The sequence below is a fragment of the Mesoplodon bidens genome (assembly GCF_964165515.1).
Source record: "Mesoplodon bidens genome assembly, chromosome: 6".
NCBI lineage: Eukaryota > Metazoa > Chordata > Mammalia > Artiodactyla > Ziphiidae > Mesoplodon > Mesoplodon bidens.
The window spans coordinates 82,174,116-82,198,178 of NC_138162.1; the positions used below are offsets into that span (position 1 = coordinate 82,174,116).

The following is a 24,063-nucleotide window of genomic DNA, read 5'->3' on the forward strand; positions in this document are numbered from 1 at the left end:
TGCTTGCTGAAGGACTGAAGCCATCTGTCTCAAATGTTTGCTATTTTTTTTTTTTTTTTTTTTGCTGTACACGGGCCTCTCACTGCTGTGGCCTCTCCCGTTGCGGAGCACAGGCTCCGGACACACAGGCTCCGCGGCCATGGCTCGCGGGCCCAGCCGCTCCGCGGCATGTGGGATCTTCCGGGATAGGGGCACGAACCCGTGTCCCCTGCATCGGCAGGCGGACTCTCAACCACTGCGCCACCAGGGAAGCCCAAATGTTTGCTATTGATTGCAACAATTCCTCCAGAAAATAAAATTTGTTTCTTTACCTATTTGAGAATAAGTAGATTAGACTTTTATTTTTAAATATATCTTTATGCTCAATTTAACACTGCTTTTGAGTGACAGGGAGAGTAAATCACCATAACCAAGACTCTATTTAAAAAATTCACACTGAACAAGAATCATGCAAGGTTGTTTTTATTAAGCTTTATGTTTAGATTACACCTAAGTATTTCAGGCATTACTTCATTTGACAAGCAGACATGACATTCTAGGAAACATTTCAACAAACTCCAAGGACTTCACAACTATGGGGAACAGAGCACATCTAGTCTGCAGTTAACAGGTATGGTAAGTACTTCAAGGGGTGGTCAAGGGAAAGAAGCTAAATGATAACTGGTCCTCTTTCATAAAATGTTTATCCTAGACAAGTAGCTACAAAGAAAAGCACATGACTGTTACAGAGCTAGAGAGATCTTGCATCCAAATCCATCATTTTCATTACGGGTAGGACTTGGGTGTCACATATCAGAAGGCAGATGATTCCTGCAGAATAAGCTACATATCAAGTTTTCCATGTGTAGTATTAATGCTAATATGATTAGCTCATGTTTAAAAAATGAAAGAAAGAACAATTTTGCAGTTAAAACCCACTATGATATATCAGCCACTGAAGGAGGTGCTTAGCCATTGAGGAGTCATCTCTGCACTCTTGTAGTTTATGAGTTCTTCTGAGAAATTTTGATTGTGACCGTCTTGACCTCTGTGTATTCATGGAGACCATATTCTCCACTAGAGAGAGGGGGAAAAATGAACAGAATTTAGCAGAGCAGTACAAATATACTATGGTCAATGATAGTCGAAGTTTGTTCCTGCTTATCTGGCTAGGGACAATGGAAAATATTTTCTGTGTACAGAAGCATTTCAAATAGTAGCTAGCCAACTGTAAGATATCTGGTCTTATATAAATCCCCTTGTGGGAAATTTTTTAAAATAATTTTTTTTGCATTTTTAAATGATCATGTACCCTCAGTAGACTTTCAAAGAAATTGTTCAGTTTTGACATTTTTTTTCTGCTTGACTATAAAAGGGCTCAACACACACACACACACACACACACACACACACAAATCAGCCCAACAAGAATTTTATCATATCTAGCTTAGGTTCAAATAAATAAGATGGCTATATTACTAGAGGAAAAGTAGTAATTTATAATCACTTGAGTAGTGTAGAACAACTATAAATTCAAGTATAGCTCAGTTTAGTGTATTTACCATGTCCAATTGGTCCAGAAATGAGGAAGGGGCTAAAAATGACCAGGCTTCTATTTTCACTCTGACTGGCCCTAATATGGCGTAAAACAAAATATTTTCTAGCTGTAGTTTTAATATCTTTTTCTCTAGATTCTTGGCAAAAACAAAAACAAAAACCCCCCAAAACCAAAAAAACAAAAATCTTACCTTAACTGTTACAACTTTTTATTTGGGGGTGGGGTTTTGTTTTGTTTTGTTTTAAGAGGGGGAGAGGGTTCATTGGCCTAAAATTCAGGGCTTTTGGGCTTTTTGTGGTTGTTGGATTTTTCTATTTATGCAACCCCTGCCATTTGCTTATATAACTCTTAAATTCAACCCAAATGATCAGGAATTAACTTGAGTCAATCAATTAAAATCCTTGTATCTTGTTATCAGGTTTATTGAGACCTCCTATCAGTTTTGGAAACTGACTGTGATTTACCCTTCATTAAAGAGATAACTAAAAAGATTAGGCTAAATTATTCTCTATATTGTTTTGATGAAAGGATTAAATTACATGTACATAAGAGTACTCTTAAAATCATAACACTCATGCACATGTAGGTTTACAGAGGAAAAAGATCTTGATCTTTTTCTACCCCTCTCCTTTGGTGAGGTAGACAGGTATGTAGAAGACATCTTTTTCTCCTGGGTAATCTAATCCTCTTACACTGCTTATTTTCTTGGGCCATTAAGCTTCTGAAAATACCTTCTAAAAGCTTCAATGAGCATGTTCTTCAAAGTAATTAAAGGGTTTAGCCTCAGTTGTCTGAAACCCATTAAAGGATAATATTTTAGTAAGTATTTTATCTCACAAAGTTAGATATATTAACCCATGATTTTTGCCAATAGGCTTTCCATTGTATTTTGGGTTACATGGACACTTGAAACTCTCAGGAGAGTACAAAGTGTGATAATTGTCTTACTCAAGCTGAAATAAGCCCTGCTTCTTAGTGTTCCGATGTATACAAATTCCTATGTCTATGATACAACACAAAAACATCTTTATATTTCACTTTATATCACTAGCCTATGAGTTATTGGTTCTGTGCTTCTAAAATTGTCAATGTACCAGTCACCTGGGACCTGATGCAAATGCTGATTCTATTTTAGCAGGTCTGGGGATAGGTCTGAGATTCTGCATTTCCAACATACTTTTATGTGATACCCATGCTTCTCATCCAGGGTCCACACTGGAGTAATAAGATGCTAGTAACAAGTTACGCCTGTTTTTCACTCTGTATCCAGAAATGAGCCTGGCACTAATTAAGTAGGCACAGGAAATATTTGCTGAACTGGTTTGGCAAATATAATCAAGCAAAAACTACTCACGTTAGCCCACCAGTTTACACCACTTTATTTCTCCCCATTTCTGAAGGGGACAGGAAGAAAGAAATATCTTGGGAGGTGTTGAGAGCCAAATAAGTTTGAAATGGCATACTAGTAAAGTCTCAAGTGACCTATGTTAATCTAAGTAAAAATTAGTGCAATTACACAGAGAGAGGGATTTCTACCATTTAACTCATTCCAGGGCCAGCACCATGACCTGAGATGCAAATCCTGGTTTGGGCACTCAGCATCACCACCACATTGGGCTGTGCATGCTACTATTTTTAGCTCTTTGAGAACTCTTTCCAACTGATCAATTCTACCTTTCTATCTTTGAAGATAAACTGTAATTGAACTCTTGGGAGTCATTTGAGGTTATTGCTTCAGTAATTCTCTTTAAACATCTTGTAGCAAATGACTTATTTATTAAATTTGCCAAATTTGGTTTCAGATAGACTTTAACACTAGCATCCTCAGCTGGAAGTTTTGAAGTAAAAATTACAGTATAACTTTTTCCTTTGTATTTCAAAGAAGCAAATTATCTATACCCACAGTCCAGATTTTTAAGAAATTACTGATGGTTGATTCTTGTTTTCATCCCCCTCTTATTTGCTTTCCATATGTCTAGAACATAAAGTTTGACTAAATTGTATTTAACAAAATTGATATGTTTAGTCTACTTTAATTATTTCATCCCTTCTGAGTATTTTATCTTTGACACTCCTAGGAAAGTGTATTAGATAGCTGGGCTAGCAGTAATCTGATCTTCAAAACAATCTAACTTTTGTTATAGCTCTTTGTACAAAGTAATTAGTGCTGCCAAGGGACTCCCCAGTAATGGATATTATAAAGACAAGGAGCTAGGGAAGGATGAAACCATTTGTTGAGTCCCCGCTTTGTGACAGATACATTTCCCTTTTAAAAAGGAGAAAATAGACGCTCAGAAGTTAGGCAACTTGAACTGGACTGTGTGGCTAGCAAGAGGTGGAGTCAGAGTTCACAGGCAGGCTGGTTAGTCTCCAGTTATGTTTATTATGCCGTGTGCACCTTTGACAAATTGATCTTTTGCCCACTGCACCTCTCCATCAACATTCTAAAGCTATCTATCGCTTTCCCTGTTCCACTAATATATGTAAGCCGATTTTCTTGAATTCAAGGCTTCTTAATCTGTATCCTATTTAACTCTGAAATCACACTTCTCACCCCCGTAAATCCCCACCTGTCAGGCAAATTCACTAACCCCTCAACATGCCACATAGAACATTCCTTCAAGAATGCCCTCTTATCTGCTTCCTAACATCCTACACTTGTTACATGCCCTAGATCAAGTCCTACCTTTTCTTTTAGGTCTTCTCTTATTCTATAAACGGTCTTTAAGTTTGTATCCACTGCATTTTCACCGGGGTTAGAACCACAGAATCTCAAGCATGGAAAGGAGCTCATAGACCTTTTACTTTCTTCTCCCACTCCTATCCCCACCACAAATGCTGAGCTTGTCTGACAGATGGAAACTGAGAGTTAGCGAGGTGACGTGAATGTTATAGTCTGGTGGTGCCCAGATTTTCCGTCCTCCAATACTGCGCTCTGCGTTTTCACTGCTTCTCTACCTTCGCGAGGCACAGACTCCCAGTCTGTTACCATTTATTTCATAGTGTGTGTTGCTTATTTTGCTCTCTCTCTATTTTTTACATGTTCCTCCTGCCACCATGATTATATGGAAGGTGGAACGTGGTACCGTGTTTCTGGGGCTCCTAGGACCTCATATACATAGGAACTACTTAATGAAAGTATATTGAGAAGGAGGATGGATCATTTTAACATGCCCTCTTTTCACTGACTCCCCAATGGTAGTTGTTTCATTGTGATTTTGCTGATTTATTTAAATGACAAGTACCTGGCTCTTTAAGGCACTCATGACCTTTAGAAGCTGAGACTCACTTTTACTTGCTGTTTACAAAATGAGCAGCTTTACTGTGTTTGATTCCATAAGGTTTGAATATAATGTGTCTTTTCCTGATGATTTTTTAATTTTATTGATAAATATGAGAAAATTTTAAGAAATAAAATGGTTAAAAGTGCTTGAACAAAATTGACCAAACACATTGCCACTACTTTCTGTGTATAAATATGTATGTGCACGTTTTTAAAAAGTCAGTATTTCCTGGATTGAAAAGCAACTGAAGGCTCATAAATGCATTTGTATAATATATGTATCCTCAATCTAGTCATGACTATAAAACATGTTTTCCTTAGTTAAATTTTTCTTTCAGTTTAGATTTTAGTACCAAAAATAACTCACTCAGGTTATTTTAGAGTCTACATCAAAAATATTACAACAAATGAGAATCATTACTCCTACACTGAAAAGTTTTTTGATATAGAGACACCTAATTTACTTATGTAAGAGGCATATTCAAATAGCTAAACTGTTCTTATATTTGCACACTTCTTAGAATCACCAATTTGTAGTTTCCACCTCCTTTCTGGAAATGTTTCCCCAATATATTACATTCATGTATACAGCAAACAATTCTAAAAGTAAGCAACATTTCAGTAACCAATGTAAAGTGCTTAGTATGATCCCTTGTGAATTGTAAGAGTTTAATAAATTGTATTTCCCTCTGCCATCACCTTTTTGCACTTTTTGGGGGTAAATCCAGCATTTAAAAAGCTGTTTGACAGTATTAATCTCCAGGAAAGAACAGAGGCAGGTTTTAATCCGAGTAGTAACTAAGGATTAATTCCTTGAGAGTGAGAACCATTTTTATCAAGATAAGTATTCATCTTAATGAAAGTTATTCTTACAGTTCGCGACCATTTCCAGACATCTTGAATCCACCAAAGGGGCACTGGGCAGATACCACACTATAGCAGTTAACCCTGAAAAGAAAATAAGTATGTTATAGGTCATACTTAACCTATGAAATAACTCCTAAATTTGGAATTTTTGAAATTCAGAGAGTTCTTTAACAACTCTATTTATTTTAATATTACGTAGTCATTTTTGAGCAAAAGTAGCACTATAAATTAGAATGCAGGAGTATAAGTATATGTATGTATACTGCCTAGGAATTTTTTTAAAATGGTACACTCTATATGTTGATAGCCATTTTGGCAGTACATCATGTCCCTGAGAAGTTATAGCTTGAATTATAAAAGATGGACTACCCAACGTACCATAAGAGGAAGGATATGGTCTGTGAGAGACAAGTTTGTTGGATGGGTGTTCTTTACTGCCTATACTCAGTAAGCTTTGTAGTTCTCTTGTGGGTTGTATACTTAACAGGCTAGAATTAATTTTCTTTTATAATTGTAACATGTCTCATATTACTTAGTTTACTTTTTTCATTAATTAATTCAAAAAATTGCTTAGACAGAGGCCTTGACAGGAGTTGGATTTCATTATTAATTTGCGTACCCCTTGCCATATTTTAAAAAATGTTTCAAAATGCTTTTATGAACATATAATTATAAAAACATGAATAATTAGAATTTAAAAAAATTAAAAGACCTACATCCAGACTCAGTCACAGAATCTGATATAATTGGTGGGTTTGATGTACACCCTCCTCTACCCAAATCAGTGTAGATATTTTTAAAGCTCCCCAGACAACTCTACTGTACAGCCAGGGTTGAGAATCACTGCTTTAGAGTCTGAAATAGGTCTGAATCTCAGCTGTCATTTATTGCATGATCTCGATCAATTATGCAACCTCACTAAGCTTCTGTTTTTCCGTCAATAAATTTTCCATACCAATTAACAGCTGTAGTAAGGTAACATGAGATAATGAATGTGAAGACTGCCACGTGGTGCTTAGCGTAGAGTGCATACTGACTAAATCATGAATGTCCCTTTGCTTAAGAAAAAAGATTCTAGAGCTATCAAGAGGGGCAAGGATTTCTTGGCTGTCTCTCAAGGATAAATGCTTCTCAACGTCCGGTGGATTTGGTTGTGACATTATGGGGAAGAAAATAATCTTGGGCTGTTGCTGGGACTGAGGGGACGAAGTGAGGTCTGATGGAACAAAAATTACTAACAAGGCAGTCCAGAGATGGGGGGCTGGGCAGGGGATGTGACAGTTTGAGAGGCATAGCCTTGGCACTTATATACTCTAAATTAAAGTGTAAACATCAGAGATATAAACCATGTCAAAAATAAAACAGACATGCTTCTCAAAATGCAGTATGTTCTTCCAATTTAAGACCTTCAGACATCTCTAATAGTCTCAGAGTAAAAAGCTAATGTAAGAACTAAATGCTCGTATACATAAGGGCACTGAATAAATACCGTCTTACTATCTGATTAGCTTGATTAAACAGAACTTTTATCTCCCTTGCGTGTAGCATAGTGCCAAGTGCCTAGAAATTATTTATAATAATAATACATATTGTATTAGCCAAACATCAATAAAGTATTTTGGGCAAGTAATTTTAGAAGGCTGGATAGAGTTAAATATATATATGTGTGTGTGGATATAGATATAGATATAGATAGATATAGATATGTGTGTGTGTGTATATATATATATATATATATATGCTCTATCTATCTATCTATCTTCTATGCTCTTCTAAAGTTCTTCCAATACAGCAGGATTTTTGTTTGTTTGTTTTATTTTCAAACAGCAGGCCATGTGATTCCAAACAAAAAATCAAAGTCAGAAAAAATTCAGAGTAGCCTGTTAATGTGGTTAACATTGAAAAGGTGATATTACATAGGTTTGACTTACCACACTGTCCCGGCCTGCAGAGCAGAGGAGACTGTGATGGCTTTATCAATGTCTTTGGTAAAAATTCCTGCTGATAAGCCATAGAAAGTATTGTTTGCTCTCTTGATTACATCATCTAAAGATTTAAACTTCATGATTTGCTGCACTGGTCCAAATATCTATACCACAAGAAATGAATGAAATAAATCAAAGTAATAGGTTACAACTAAATATTTATTTTGTATTATAGTTACAAATATAAATCTATGTAATATATAAATAAAATATTTATATTTATTATATTTCATGTAAATATACTTATGTTTTATATTGACTATAAGGTACTTGGCACACAGTGAGCAATCACGAAATGTGTTTTTATTATCAATAAAAACAATCAAAATTGCAGACCAATATCCCTTAAACCACAGACCAATATCAACTACAGCAAATATTCCTAAAAAAATATTAGCAAATAGTTTTCAGCAATAGCTACAAAGAATTGTACACCATCACCAAGTGAGGTTCATTCTAGAGATGCAAGGCTGGTTCAGTATTCAAAAATCAATCAATATAATACATCATGTTAATAGAATGAAGGAAAAATATCACATAATCATCTCAATTGATGCAGAAAAAGCATTTGACAAAAATCCAACCTCCTTTCCCCCTCAACAGATTATAAATAGAAAGGCACTTCTGAACCTGATCAAAGGCAGTTATGAAAAATCTTACAGTTAACATCATACTCAGTGATATGATACTGAATGCTTTTCCCCTAAGATAGGGAGCAAAGCAAGATGCCCACTTTTACTACTCTTATTCAACATAGTGCTGGAATTCTAGCAAGTGAAAAAGGCAAGAAAAGGAAATAAAAGGCATATAGATTAGAAATGAAGGAATACAATTGTCCCTATTTGTAGATGACATGATTGTCTACATATAAATTCCCAAGGAATATCCAAAAATCTTCTAGAATACCTGAGTTCAGTGATGTCACAGGATGCAAGAAAATATACAAAAATCAAATATACTTGTATATACTAGCAATGAACATGTGCATACTGAAATCAGAAATACCATTTACAATCACTCAAAAAATACTTAGGTATTGGGCTTCCCTGGTGGCGCAGTGGTTGAGAATCCGCCTGCCGATGCAGGGGACACGGGTTCGGGCCCCGGTCTGGGCGGATCCCACATGCCGTGGAGCGGCTGGGCCCGTGAGCCATGGCTGCTGAGCCTGCGCGTCTGGAGCCTGTGCTCCACAACGGGAGAGGCCACAACAGTGAGAGGCCCGCGTACCGCAAAAAAAAAAAAAAAAAACTTAGGTATAAATCCAATAAAACACATATAGGACTTGTTACCAGAAATTACAAAATGCTAATGAAAGAAATAAAGGAAGATATAAATAAATGGAGAGATCTACTATATTCAATAACTGGAAGATTTAGCACAATAAAAACATTAATTCTCCCCAAATTGATATATACGCAATTTTAACACAACCCCTCTCAAAATTCCAGCTAGATTTTTTAGTATATATGGACAAGGTTATTCTAAAATTTATATGGAAGAGCAAAGGAATTAGCTTAGATAAAACAATTTTGAAAAAGAAGAATAAAGTGAGAGGACTCAGTCTTTCTGATTTCAAGACTTACCATACAGCTACCAAAATCAAAGGAGTATGCTCAATATTTTGTAATAACCTATAAGGGAAAAGAATCTGAAAAAGAATATATATATATATATTCACATATATATGAACCACTTGGCTGTACACCTGTAGCTAACACAGCATTGTAAAACAACTATACTTCAATAAAAGTAAATAAATTAAAAAAGGGAGTATAGGTAGAGAAATAGACACATACATCAATTGAAGAGTAGAGAACCCAGAAATTGATACACACACAAATATGCACAACTGAACTTTCACAGTTGCAAAAGTAATGGAATGGAAGAAAAACACCTTTTCAACAAATGATGCTGAAGCAATTGAACATATCGGCAAAAACAAACGAACAAACAACCTTGACTTAAATCTCACACCTTGTATAAAAATTAACCTAAAATGTTTCACAGACTTAAATGTAAAACATAGACTATAAAGCTTTCAGAAAGAATTAAAAAATTACATGGAAAAAAGTTTTTTTGGACTTAGGAGTAAACAAAGAGTAGTTCATAGAGTTGACACGAAAAATACTATCCATAAAAAGAAAAATGGATAAATTGGACTTCCGTAAAATTAAAAACTTCTGTTCTGAGAAAGACCCTGGTAAAGAAGATGAAAAGACAAGCTACAGCCTGGGAGAAAATATTTGCGAACCACACATCCAAAAAAAGATCAGTATCAAGAATGTATAAGGGGCTCTCAAAACTCAACAGTAAAAAGCACACAATCCAATTAGAACATGAGCAAAAGAAATGAAGAGACATTTCATCAAGGAAGTTATCAGATGGCAAATAAGCTCATTAAAGATGTTCAATGTCACTAGCCACTAAGGAAATGCAAATTTAAACCTCAGTGAGCTATCACACCTATCAGAATGGCTAAAATAAAAAATAGTCACAACAAATGTTAGCAAGGATGCAAAGAAATTAGGATCATTCATACATTGCTAAGGGGAATGTGAAATCATTCAGCCACTCTGGAAAACAGTTTGGCAATTTCTTAAAAAGTTGCATCTACCATATGACCTAGCATTATACTCCTGGGCACTTATCCCAGAGAAATGAAGACTTATGTTCACACAAAAAACCTGTATACTGATGTTTATAACAGCATTATTAAAAGTAGCCCCAAACTGGAAACAACCCAAAGTTCTTCAAAGGGTGAACGGTTAAACAAACTATGGTGCACCCATACTATGAAATACTACTCATCAATAAACAGGAACAAACTATCCTTACATGCAACAACCTAGATGAATCTATAGAGAATTACGCAGAGTGAAAAAAAGCTAATCCCAAAAGATTGCATGAAGTATGAATCCACTTACGTAACATTCTTGAAATGACAAAATTACAGAAATAAAGAAGAGATTAGTGGTTAAGAGAAAACCAAGGGTTGAGGACGGGATGGTGTAGGAAGGATAATAGATTTGGCTATTAAAGGGAAACATGAGAGATTCATGTGGTGATGAAATGTTCTGTGTCTTGACTGTATCAATGTTAACATACTTGCTGTGATATTATATTATAGATTTGTAAGATGTTATCAATGATGGAAACTGGATAAAGAGTACATGGGATCTTTCTGTATTCTCACAATGGCAACAGAATCTACAGTTATCTCAAAATAAGGAGTTTAATTTTTAAAAACAGCATATCACTTTATTCTTTTCCAATTATTTTCAAATATATTATTTCCAAAGGAGAAAAAGCAACAATGAACATGGAATTGTATTTTCTATTACTTTAAATCTGTGAAGGAAGCACCTAGAAATTGTTAAGCATCCTGATCTGCAGTCAACTGGAAGTTCTTGGCCTGCCCAATGAATTCCTGACTATTTTTAGTCTTAATCAAAAATAAACCCTTTATCAGTATTAGAAATGAAAAGTAACATTTATTGGAAAAGGTGTTCAAAGAGCTGAGAATGTTACAGTAATACTTTGTATACATCCACACAGACAAAATATGTCAACAAAGGGAACAGAACAGAATGAAACCATTTACCTCCTCTTTGGCAATGCGCATCTCATCAGTAACATTAGAGAAAACCGTGGGCTGGATAAAGTAGCCTTTATTCCCCCATGGACCTCCGCCACACTCCAGTTTGGCCCCTTCCTTCTTCCCACTTTCAATGAGGTCAAGTATTTTTTCATATTGTTCCTTATCAATCTATTTGAAAAATATCACATGAAAAGGAAAAAAGATAGCAACCTGTAAAGATAATACTTTGCCCAGCCTGTAAATAAAGGTTTCAAAATGCTAGGCTATTGTTATCTAGTTAAATATTCAACCAAAACAGCTGACAGAGGCTCAGATTTATTGTTGGGTATATTTTGTCTCAAGACTTTTCTGGAAAGAATCCTTGAAGATAAATATTTGTATTTAGTGCTTGTTTCACAGCCATGTAAGAGAAGTGTATTGGCACTGCAAACATGTGTAAACCTCTTCACACAACTGTCATTTATTTACAGGAAGAAATATCTGTTAATCATCAACCACACTTACCTGGAAACTGTAATCCTAAATGAAATTAAAAGGTGAAAGGAGAAAAAGAAAACTTTGATACTGGGTTAATTAGACATGGCAGTTGGAAAGCAGATGCTTTGTGACTTTAGGAAGATTCCTCGACCTCTGCTTCTCTTCATCCGGACCATCCCCTTGTGGCAGGGTCCATGCTGACCACAGCCTGGTTATCCCACCCAGTTTAAGTCCCCCTGGGGCAGTGAGTAGGTCTGGTTTTAATTTCTGACCTGTCCTGATTGTTGCCAACCTGCTTTGTTAAATGGACCACATCTAAATATATTACAAGAACTACAGAACTTAAATGGTTTATTTTTACAAGGAAAAGAATGACTACAGAGTTCTAGCTGGGAACGTCAGGAGCCCATACCTCTCCTCCATGCACTGGAATTGGGACTACCTATCGCCTCAGTTCCTATTTGGGGGTGTTGAAGGATTGGGTGATTCTTAGACTCCAAATCACTGGTGAAGACTGCCTTGTCTCAGAGGTGGCTAGGGTTAGGTTTCAAAGGAAAAACATCGGAGATCCTGGAGTCAAGGTGTGAGCCTCTTGTCAATTTGCCTTGACTCTTCTGACTACTTAGAAACTGTTGTTCTTTATCGTCGTCCTCTTTGACTCTGTAATCTCCCCTATCTTCTAAATCCCAGGAAAAGTTTTCAAAGTTCTCACGCACACAATCCAGCTCCATATCCAATTAGATTAAATACTATTTACACATATAACAAATTCTTCCTTGGTAAAGTCCTTTTCCAATCTGATTTCAAAGACCAAAATATACATTTCCTTAAAAAGTTGGAAGTAATCAGTATTTTCATTTGAAAAAGAAGTTATGATATCCACATGTATATATATAATTTTATATCATAAATTAGAATATATATTAAAGCTTAGTAAATGAGTGTCTCTTTCCATAAGCTCTTTCTTATAACAACAAATGAGTATTTCAAAGGGTAAAGAAGCTTCAGGGGCTTTTCGGTCTTTTACTCAAAGTCCCAACATATCTACTTTTTCTACTTATTCAGTGCAACCTGTGACAAAAATATTTTCACTTATCAAGTTTAAATTATTATGTTAAGTAGTTAGATCACTGGATTATTTACTTAAGAACCCTATGAATGGAAATTTTCTTAAAATGAAGCATTCTAGCTCAATTTTTGAGCCTCCGGTTGAATTGTGCAGATCCCCTGATGGGGGGAAATATTGCCTAACAATGTTTAATATTAAGTATCTTCTCTTCCCTTCCTCTCTCTTATTCTTTTCTTTCCTCTTCACATATATATTTCTTTCTATCTATCTATTTATCTATCTATCATCTATCTTATGTCTGTTTGATAGATGTGTATCGCAAATGGGAAACGTGTTTACTTTTATATAGATAGATAAATAGACAGATATTTAGAGAAAGAAACAATCACAGCTAAAACCTTAGAATCCCATCCTTTTTTAGAATGGGAGACCAAGTCAAAATTGAATTTAATACATGCCTTGGCATCCATTTGGAAAGTTACCCAATATGATCAAAATTAGCAACTACTTCTATGTAGTTACTAAACACAAAGATAAATACAAAATATAACAAGATTAGACTTAACAAACCGTATTACTTCATTTACCAGTTAAGTTATTTTAGGGCTTTTAGATTTCAATATTTGGTGTTGCCTAAGTCCTAAAATTTTCCTACTTGGGTATCTTGGCATGAACAGGAAAATCCAAGACAGCCTTTTAACTTTCTAGACTGTAAGCTCTATGAGATCAGGTAGAAACTCTACTCTGGATCAAGACCTCAAAGGGCAGGAGTAAATTTAGAACCAAAGGTCCAGGAGCTTGAAAGCAGACAATGAACAGAGAACTGTGTAACGAAGAGGGAAGGGTGAGCTTTGGATAAGAGAGACACTCTCGTTGACAGTGGTTCTAAGCAGACAGAAGAAAATGGGAACCCTAGGGGATCATTGAGCTTTAACAACTAAAATGGGAAGTTTGCCACAAAGCCAGGAACTCGGGACTTTTTAAGACACTCATGCTATCTTTAGAAGGTCGAGTGACTAAAGACTTTGGAGAGAATTTATAGAGGTGTGCCAGCTGCCTGTATCTGGGGATGGAAGCCAAGAAAAAGGATTGATGCTGAGGAAAGAATAAATGATAGGATTGTATAAGAACTTCCAAGTGGATAGGAACTGTAAATAGGGATTCAGAGGTGTACAGATTGAGGAAAACAAATTTACAGCATTCGTTATTTTTCCTCACATCTTTAATTCCCAGCATATCTCTTCAACTGTTTCTGGATGTGATAACTGGGCAACACAAAACCAGGATACTTTCTTTACCGTTGGGAGTTAGATTCATTATTTTTTTAATCACCAAACTGATATAGTATTGTCACCTGGGAAGATACGTGAATGGGAAGTAATCGTATTCAAGTAAAACCAGGTCTAGAGAAGACACTTTATTCTTGTGCCTGGTGAACGCTGTTCCGTCTATTTTACACTCACCTGAGGGCCTTGATTGACTCCTGGGGTTAGAGGATTTCCAAGAACATACTTTCTAGCCTGCTCAACACTCTTTCGAACAAACTCATCATAAATTGATTCTTCTACAAAGAGCCGGGATGCAGCTATACAACATTGGCCCTGGTGGTAGAATACCCCGTGGTGTGCAAATGCAACAGCACTGTCCACTGCAAAGAAGACATTCATGTTAAAGAAGAGATGTTTTCTAAAGATTATATATTTTATACATCTTTCTCAGAGGTGATATGGTGGTATAAAAAAATCATGAGTCATATAATCATAGATTCAGTATATTCTACCTCATCAGCCAGGTGACACATTAACCTTTCTGATCCTTTATTTGCTACTAAAATGATAGTAAAAATAGTAGACTCTGAAATAATAGTGGTTATTAATACAACTTTAATATGCGCAATTCCAAGAATGTGGAAACTATCCTAAGATAAAATCTCACTGCAAGTGATTTTTATAAATATCTCCATTTATAATTAGATGACTGAATATTTCAGGCCTCAGGTTTTAACTAATGACAAAGAAAATATAAAATATCCATTACATTAAATAAGAATTTAAAAACATTCTTAGATACCCTAATCAATAGAAAAAGTGATATTTCTGAAAACAAAAAAAACCCATAAAACCCCCCAAAACCTCCAAACAACTAATATTCAGAATTGCCCACCCACCTTCTATGAAAACATTTTTCTATATTTATGTAAAGTGTGCCATGTTATTTCATATATGCCTATAAATTCTTCTTATCTGTTTATTTGAGATGGTTATGTGGGTTTTAAAAAGAGGAAATAGTTTGCTTCATTAGTAGATCTTAAATAACCAGAAGAAAGCTTTCTTTGCATTTTAATTTTCTAAATGCAGAAGGTTTAATTTAACATTGTAGCAATTGGATATTGTTATCTTTATTTTGTGAACTAATCACATCTGCTTAGCTGTAGTGAAAGCAGTTTACAGGAAGATCTGGTAAAATCAGAAATCTTGTCATGTCTGTAGAATGTATAAGATAGTGTGCTCTAAAAAGCTTCAGGTAAGATCACAGTAACAACATAAGTCATCTGTGTTGATTGCCTCAGGCCAATAATGCAGCTCTTAAAGAGACAGATGAATGTTTGACCTTCTTTTTCTGCTGGAAATAATTGTGGAATTCTACTTGATAATATAATCAGGATGAACCTAGGATATTGTATAATGGAGTCACATCGTAATTAGAGATTTAATATATATAAATTCAACTACACCTGCTAGAAGAAAATGAGAGAAATTACTTAAATAGTAGGCATCCTTTTCCTCTGGCCATTTTATTCAATGAGCGTGTGACCCAGAGAGAAGGGAGATGACAAATGTGCAACTTGCTGTCTCTCCAGCTGGTCTCAGTCCAACGTGTCTGAAGGTATCTCACCACGCTTAAGGTGATGCTAATATTTAAAGGTATGGAACTAAGAATATCCATTATGGCCCCTAAATGCAAAATAGTTAGTTTCTCTAGAGTTCAGCTGAGAAAATAGCAATCTATTCCAAACCAAGAAATTGTGTCTGTGTTGGACTTATCTAGGCGTTATAACTTTAGGACAATTTAAGAGATTTTTAAGAGTAATTTTGGACTCTGGTTAATGCCTTACACTTTGACGTTAGAAGCAAACCCTTCATTGTATGGCATTACCAGACACCAGAAAGGAGAAGGGTGAGAAGTGAGCAGAGTGACTTTTACTCACGGTCGGCATCAGCAAACACAATGCAAGGACTTTTTCCTCCGAGTTCCAGGGTCACCCTCTTCAGATTGCTTTTCCCAGCAGCTTCTTTGATCATTTTGCCAACCTGAAATGGAGCATTACAAAGGAGGAGGCTTAATCTGCTCTCATGAAGGCAGGTTTCTTTAGCGATTTAAATTTATACGATGTTTGTGCCACAGTTACGTCTCATTAGGGAGAAATGGCATTTTTCCAGATTTGGCACTTTCAGATACCAAAGACTCCTCCATCCAAGCATAAACATAGGATGGATCATGAAGACAGATATATTGAATGTGATAGCTGATCTTGATGTATACATGGCTAGACAGGTTATTTTTCATTTTAATCAGAACTTCATTTTTCTTCTGATCAGTCTGACATATCATGATCCAACCATAATTTATCTAATTTGACTTTTCGTCCCTCTGTTGAAATCCAGAAAACTCTATCCAGACAAAGTGGCGTATTTACCAGCCTCGAATCTCTCTCTGCTTCTCATTTATAATGAGACCCAAAGGTCTTACCCCGACTTGGGCTGCCTCCAATCCTACCCTTCCTTAGGGTCCAGCTCGTATCTTAGCTCCTCTTTGAAGCCATCCGTGATGATTCAAGGTGAACATGACCTTTCTTTCTCTGATCTCTGATAAGTGCCCTCATGAGGACTCATTTCAGAGTTTCTCTTGGATTGTATTATTTGTATAAATATCAATTTCCCAAACAGATGTTGCCTCCCTGGTAGCAGTGACAATGTTCTATCATTGCATACCTTTTCTCAGCACTATCTGTCAGAGTGGGCTCACTTAACTATTGATTAACTGATATCCCCTCTCCCCCATGTCTCTTGCTCTCACTTTCCCTCTTTCTCACGCTGTCCTCCACACCTTTGAAGAGTGGAGTTAGGAGAAAGAAATTGAGTCTGTGTTCTGTGCTGCTACTTCAGTTAGCTGGAATCCTACTGTTTTTCTTTTTTTTTCTTATTAATGCTAGTGGCCTCTCTTCAGAGAAAGAGTTTTCATTTTTTTTTTTATGGATCACTTCCTATGAAGATTAGTTTCTGCAGTTCTTTATATTTTTCTCATTTCTAAAATCTGGCCTGTTTTATAATTATTTCTTCTTTCTTTCTTCCTTTATTTAATATAACTATTTCTTCCTTATTATTTTTGATTGAAGTCTTAGTACACTAAAAGGATCTTTGCTTTTCTTTTTACAAGATGATTCATCTTATCTTGCTTCTTTTATTCTCTGGATTTCTTTTCTTCCTCAACACATCAGATTTTAAGAAAAAGTTTCTATCTCAACTGAATAAAAGTTAAGTAGATGCTTGTTGAATGTGTGTTTAAATTTTGACTGTTGAACCAACTCCTACTGTGCATTACAGAGTAGAGCATTAATTAATCTGCTAATGTTTTCATCTTATGTAAAATCTTCATGCACTAAATCAAACTCTTAAATGTAGGTTAATAAAAATAAACTAAAAGTAGACTGGCAATGAAGAAACCCTGTTTGAAATTTCTCTTGTATCCCATTTTGGTTCCACAACATATTTCTTATGACCACTCTCAAAAATTGAATTTTCATTTGAGGTGATTAAGAATTTTGTATTTTCTAGATAATAATCTTTGCCTTTCTCCCTTTGAATTCTCCAAATTCTTTCACTGCATCTTTCTTTTGTTTTCTGGGGTTTTTTTTTTTTTTTTGGTTTTTTTGTTTTTAGCTTAGAAAGATTTGCTGGAGAAACTTTATTAAAGCAGATAATTTTTGTCTTGGGGAAGGGAGTAAGATCAGAGGCATTTTTCTAAAAGCTACAACTGTCAAAAGAACTAGCATGAAGAATGGTTAGAGGTATGAGTGAGAAAGAAAGGTTACATTTTTACTTCGTGCAATTTCATATGGCAAATAAAAGGTTTGTTTGAGTTTTCCCAAAGGTCTAGCTAAAGTCAAAATAAGGAAACATCAGTTTTTGCCCCATGATTTTGTTCTCTCACTTGGAAAAAAGTAAAATTTTGTCATTTTTTTCTCAAAAAGGTCTACAAGGAAGAGAGGATAAGCACTATTTAGACTATGGTAAAAAGTATGTTCCATGATATTATGGCGTTGCCCTTGTGGGGCAGAAGTAACGAATGCTCAAAAAAATGTTCTAACTTAGCACATCCTGCACAATGTGGGTTGGATTCTGTTGTAAATGAATCTAATGGGACATTAAAATTCTTACCATTGCCAGAAACATTTTTATAATGAGCGTGACTGCTACAATGAACCACAAAAACATAAAGTCCATGGTTTGCCTCTTTCATGGCATTTGGCAAGTTCACTACTATCTGCAAAGCAACGAACTTGAAGCTAAAAGAGGACCCAGAAAGACTGATTTTTTGTGTGGCTTCTAAAATCATCTTAGTCACACTTAATTCTTTAATACTCAATCCGAAGTAGTTACTGTACTGGTTTCTGGAGATAGGAATGAATAAGATAGTCTTTGAGGATAGTCAGCAAAAGGGAGAGAGATACATAACAAAGCAAGGAGCACGTGCTATCATAATTATATATCAGGGACAATGGGGGCACAGATGGAAAGTTTTTAAATTCAGGATGCTCCTGAGACTGTGGAGAAAGCCATAGAGGGCATGTGATGGGAGCCACATTATAGTAGGTGTGGCCACGCATGAGCAAACACCTATGGGAATGAAAAGATGCATGGAATAATCAGGAAGTGATGGGGCAGCGATGAAGAAATATTTTGTGGAGAAGGGACCTCTTCCCTCACACCTTATGAACTAGTGTGAGAAATTAAAGAGTGAGGGAAGGAACAAGAGAATGGAAATGACTCTAGAACACACAATAATCATGCCATTTAGTGACTACTCTGTAGGATGCTAAAAGTTTTACTACTCATTAGCTTATTCAGTTTTATTTGGTACAACTCAATAAAGTAGATATTATTATTCCCATTTTACATATGAAGAAACTCAAGTTTAGTAAGGATACTTAACTTTTGGAAGACATACTGCTAGGAGGGGTAGACTTAGAATTTAAACCTAGATGTTTCCTAGTCTTCTCATATCAAAGTTTTTTGGGGGAGGGGGCAGGTAAAGTACCCCTAAAGTGCTGTAGGGGTTCAGGGATGAGCCAAGATAAACAGGCAGTGATGCAGATATGGCATCGTGGAACAGTAGCCTCTGGCTCAGACAAACTAGAGAAGTGTGTGGGATCTAGAGCAGAAGCTGTATGTGGTGTCCCTGTTGGGGAAGGTCTACAATGCTAGGCTGAGGAATTTGTACCTTCCTGCTTTACCTCCTCTACTATGATTTCAACCTGTGACTTCATCATTTTTTAATTTATTGCTATGTCTTGACCATTACCAGTTGTTTTGTCCACAGACTCCTGATTGAAGAATTGGTTTTCCCCTACCTCAATTAGGAGTTTGTAGAATGTAAACTTTTTCTATTCTATGTCTATAAAAAACAAGAAAGGGCCTCCCTGGTGGCGCAGTGGTTGAGAGTCCGCCTGCCGATGCAGGGGATACGGGTTCGTGCCCCGGTCTGGGAGGATCCCATATGCCGCGGAGCGGCTGGGCCCGTGAGCCATGGCCGCTGGGCCTGCGCATCCGGAGCCTGTGCTCCGCAACGGGAGAGGCCACAACAGTGAGAGGCCCGCATACCGCAAAAAGAAAAAAAAAAAAAAAAAAAAAAAAAAAAAAAACAAGAAAAAATTATATATTGATTTATCTAGTTTAAAAATGATCAAGAAAAATAAAATTTGATTTTCTATCGTTTTAGTTCTCTATGTAAACTTTTCTTTATATTGGAGTGGCTAATTAGGAGTATAAAATAATCAAATTAGCCTTTCCACACTATCTGGAATGTTCTTCTTGTTTCTCCGGAAAGTTAAAAAAGTAACCATTTTCAACACCCAGAGCATTTAGAGAGCATTTAGCATCCCTCCTCTCCCCCATTCCTCTCCTCTGAAGTGCCCACGGCTGGGGTCCTGTTCTTTAATCTTCTGGCTAGCCAAGCTGGAGCTACTGAGGCAGAAAAGTTAGGTTGGATCCAGGAAGCTGAGCTGCTGACTCCTTTTCAGAATGTTCAGGGAAGGGAGAGCCCCAAATAAGGAGCTAAGGGTGAGGCTCTGCTCTTTGATTTCCCTAATCTACAGGATAAAATTACAATTCATTCATACAGATCACTGTGGCCTAATTTATATTTTTTATCATAAACCTTACTAATCATACGACAAGGTCTAATCAGCCATATTTCTTGTCAGAGAAAGTAATAACATACTAAAAACAGTTTACTCCAGTCCTTTCTGCTTTTGTAATAGGTATTTCGTTTCATCTCAACGACATCTGCTTATGTTCTATAAACATGTGTGAAGGCTAGAATAAGGAACAAATCATTAAAAGAACTTTTGTTTTAAGGAAATGTCAGCTTAAAAACAGTAACATAAGACATGCTTCCGACTGCTTCACTACTGGCCTGAGTAAATGATGTTACCTGTGTTGATCCTGTGAAGGCCACTTTGTCTACATCCATGTGAGAAGAAATGGCCGCCCCTGCAGTAGGCCCGTAACCAGGGACAATATTCACTACTCCAGGAGGAAACCCTGCCTAAAAGATAACAAGTAAAATAGTTAGAACAGAACTGATCATTTAATTCTACAGAAAAAAGAGGAGAGTATGGGATCAAAGCTGCCTCTTTATGCTAATCTTATGAGTTTCTCTACAAAGAAAGATTCATATAGGTGGTTTTATTATTATTATTCTTATTTCATTGTTTAGCCCACTTAAAATAACCTCAAGGGTTGCATTATTGAGGGACTATTTCTCCTTAGAGTAAGTTCATCTTTGACTTTCATGGATCATCGCTCCAATGATGGCTGTCTCAAATTTTATAATAGTAACTCAAAAAGATAGTGTGTGTAAAAGTGGTTGGTAAATTACTCACAAAGAAGGAAAACAATGTGTTTATTATCCATTCAGCAAAAATAAGAAGCTAAAGGGACCTTAACATTTTTAGTTTCTACCTGTTGATTGATCAGGGCATACCAACTAGGTTGCAAATTCCTATCAGCATTATTTAATCAGAAAAATGTTATGTTAAAAATGGTCATCCCATTCATGATGAAGCTTCACAGATTGATTTCAATCTCAATTAAAGAATTATCAAGTATAGAGCAGTGTGGCAACTGAAACAACACAATGAAATTTCATGTTATTTGCATCAAAATGTCTCATTTTGACATCTCTTTTGCCTACTTTTAATTTGAAGTGAAGAATATTTTTAAGATATGGATTCAGATTTCCTGAATTTTAAATTTCTAGGGACTAAAGCTTATTTTTAAAATATTGGTATGATATAAAGGACAATAACTTGTTTGCAAGAAAAAATATATTAAAACAATCTAGATAGTTGATGAAAATGAATGTTATGTGCTCAGTTTTTGAGCAGGAAGGTAAATGCAGAGGAAACCGTAATAGAAAAGAGAATATAAAGGTATTCCCTCATGGGTGAATGAGTTTAGAAATAATGTAGCCCAATGCTACAAGCAAGTAATTATTAGCTCAGAAGCCTCCAACCTTCAGATAGACTAGTTTAAACAAATTTGTAGAATTTCCAGGCTGTTAGTTGCAGTTATATACCAACTTACAGTTCAACATTTGAAAGAAAATCATAGCAATTTCAACATGAACTTGCATTCATGGGTGTTGGGCAAAAGAAATTTAAAAAGTGATCATAAGGTGGCAGTTGGACATGAAGCTTTTGGTCTGGCTTCCTGTCCTCCTTTGGGCAGAGGTTCATTTGGGTTGACTGCCAAAAGTCCCTGCCAGCAGCTATGCTTAATACGTCCCCACTGGACAGGAGCCATTGGCAGATAATGTAGTTTACAGTAGCAACAGATGAAGTCTTCCTACTGTAAATCAGGACTCCTGAGTTCTTGCACATACTTTTTTTTTTTTTAAGATATTTGAAATACAACTTTATTCTGATTCTAAACGAAAAGAAATGGGAATGACAGTAACAAACAAGATTCCACCTCTCAGTGTCGTCATGTGACTGTAGCAGTCTTATATTTGAAACTCAAGGAGGAAACAGCTGTGTTCCAAAACAGCTAAATATGCAGGTCCAAAAAATAAAGTTCTTTTTTTTAAGTGCCACATTCACTCCAAAGCCCATCCATCTCCTTCAGCATCCAAAGATTAAACATATTTTGATTTAGGAAACGTACCTCTTTTATTAAAGATGCCATGTGAAGAGCAGTCAGAGGGGTTTGCTCTGCTGGTTTCACAACCACTGTGTTTCCGCAGCTGAGGGCAGGCCCTATCTTCCAAATGAGCATGACCAATGGGAAATTCCACTAGAAAGCAATATATAACAATAGATTCTTTGTATTGCTGAAAGCCACACTTGCTAATCTAACTTCCACATTATACACTCCCTGTAGATGTTAAACAAGAATTGTAGTAGTTTTGTTTAATCATCTGGTATATTCTAATTAAGTTCATTGCTCAAAGCAACTCATAAATGCTAAAAAAAAAAACCCTCCAAACAAACTAGATACAGGAAGAGAGCAGGAGAAAGTCATAAAATTTTATCAAGTGCTATTATTTTGAGTTATTTTTCTACCAGGAAAAAAAATCACTGCATGGTTTAGAAATCAAGCCTTACTATTAAATATATTGTAAGTTACCTGTAAGGGTTTAAAAAGTGTAATTATTCCTCCCTCCCTATAGGTCTTTAAATGTAACCATTTACCCAATAATAATATTTAGTAGTATTTAATTCCAAGACAAATATCTTGCTAAAGACAAAGAAGTCTAGGGTGTGGAGGCTGACAGCTTGGTTCACATCTCAGCTCAATCACTGAGCAGCCGTGTGAATTCAGACAAGTTATATGCACTTTGTGTATGATTTCATCATCTGTAAGTGCTGAAAACAGTCCTCTCTACTTCAGAAGGTTGTCCTGAGGATTCATAGAGAAAGTGGGCCAAATGTTTAATGCAGTGAATTGTTCATCACAGGCATACAGTAAATATTAACAATTCTTAGTATTCAGGATTATGTAGTTTTTATGGGTTTTATTGGGATTTTTGAACTAATGAGCAGTTTCATTCAAAACGTTAATATGTGTACATTTCGATCTCATTGGGGCAGAAGATAAGTCATTGCCACTTCCTCATCTAAGAACATCAGGACATTTTGTCATCTTTTTGTTTGGCCTTTTTGGCCTTTCTGAATATGTCAGTCAAAGTGAAATCATTGATAGTCTCCTGTTTGTTGGGCATAAAAGGAAATCTTCATGGTTCTGCTTAAAATGGTACTTTCTCTAAGAGGAATGTGGAGTATCAAAGCCTCTTATCTGAAGGTAGGATATATTCCATACTGTGCTCCAAATGCCTCTGGCACAGTTTCTTCCGTTTAGTTAAGAAATTTCATTCAATTTGAACACTCTGGTTGCTACTATTCTCTATGTTGAGAAGTCCCATTGAGGATATGTTGATAGAAAGTGTTGGGGAGTGGTCGGCCATACTATACTTCACTGAAATGGTTGGCGTCTTGCACGATGACCACTTTGCTATGTACATGTAAAGCATGGGTCTTAAACAGAGTGCACAATACATCTTTTTAAAAACAAACCATAGAGTAAAAGGTTAAGGTTTGGTGATGCTGTATATGGAAACACCCTAAAGATATATGCCAGAATTTAGGGCTTCCCTGGTGGCGCAGTGGTTGAGAGTCCTCCTGCCGTTGCAGGGGACACGGGTTTGTGCCCCGGTCTGGGAAGATCCCACATGCCGCGGAGCGGCTGGGCCCGTGAGCCATGGCCACTGAGCCTGCACGTCCGGAGCCTGTGCTCCGCAGTGGGAGAGGCCACAACAGCGAGAGGCCTGCGTACCGCAAAAAACAAACAAACAAACAAACAAAAAACCTCTAAGAGATATGCCAGAATATAGATAGGTTTCCAGACTACTAGTTCGTATCCAAAGGGTACAGCCACAGAGAGACCCAAGTTCAACAGTTACTATATT

The 24,063-nt window shown here is 36.3% G+C and overlaps 1 protein-coding gene across 1 annotated transcript in view; it reads right to left on the reverse strand.

Annotated features, from left to right (window-relative positions):
* Nucleotides 1-446: 446 nt before the first annotated feature.
* Nucleotides 447-24,063, reverse strand: part of ALDH1A1 (aldehyde dehydrogenase 1 family member A1) — a 55,154-nt gene continuing 31,537 nt past the window's right edge. Inside the window, exons 6-13 of the mRNA XM_081237694.1 lie at nt 22,263-22,391; nt 20,530-20,643; nt 16,025-16,127; nt 14,280-14,464; nt 11,274-11,438; nt 7,619-7,776; nt 5,694-5,768; nt 447-1,056 (exon numbers count right to left, since the gene is read on the reverse strand). Of these exons, the coding sequence (XP_081093820.1) occupies nt 984-1,056; nt 5,694-5,768; nt 7,619-7,776; nt 11,274-11,438; nt 14,280-14,464; nt 16,025-16,127; nt 20,530-20,643; nt 22,263-22,391 (1,002 nt within the window). The 3' untranslated portion in view covers nt 447-983. The remainder of the gene's footprint in view (nt 1,057-5,693; nt 5,769-7,618; nt 7,777-11,273; nt 11,439-14,279; nt 14,465-16,024; nt 16,128-20,529; nt 20,644-22,262; nt 22,392-24,063) is intronic.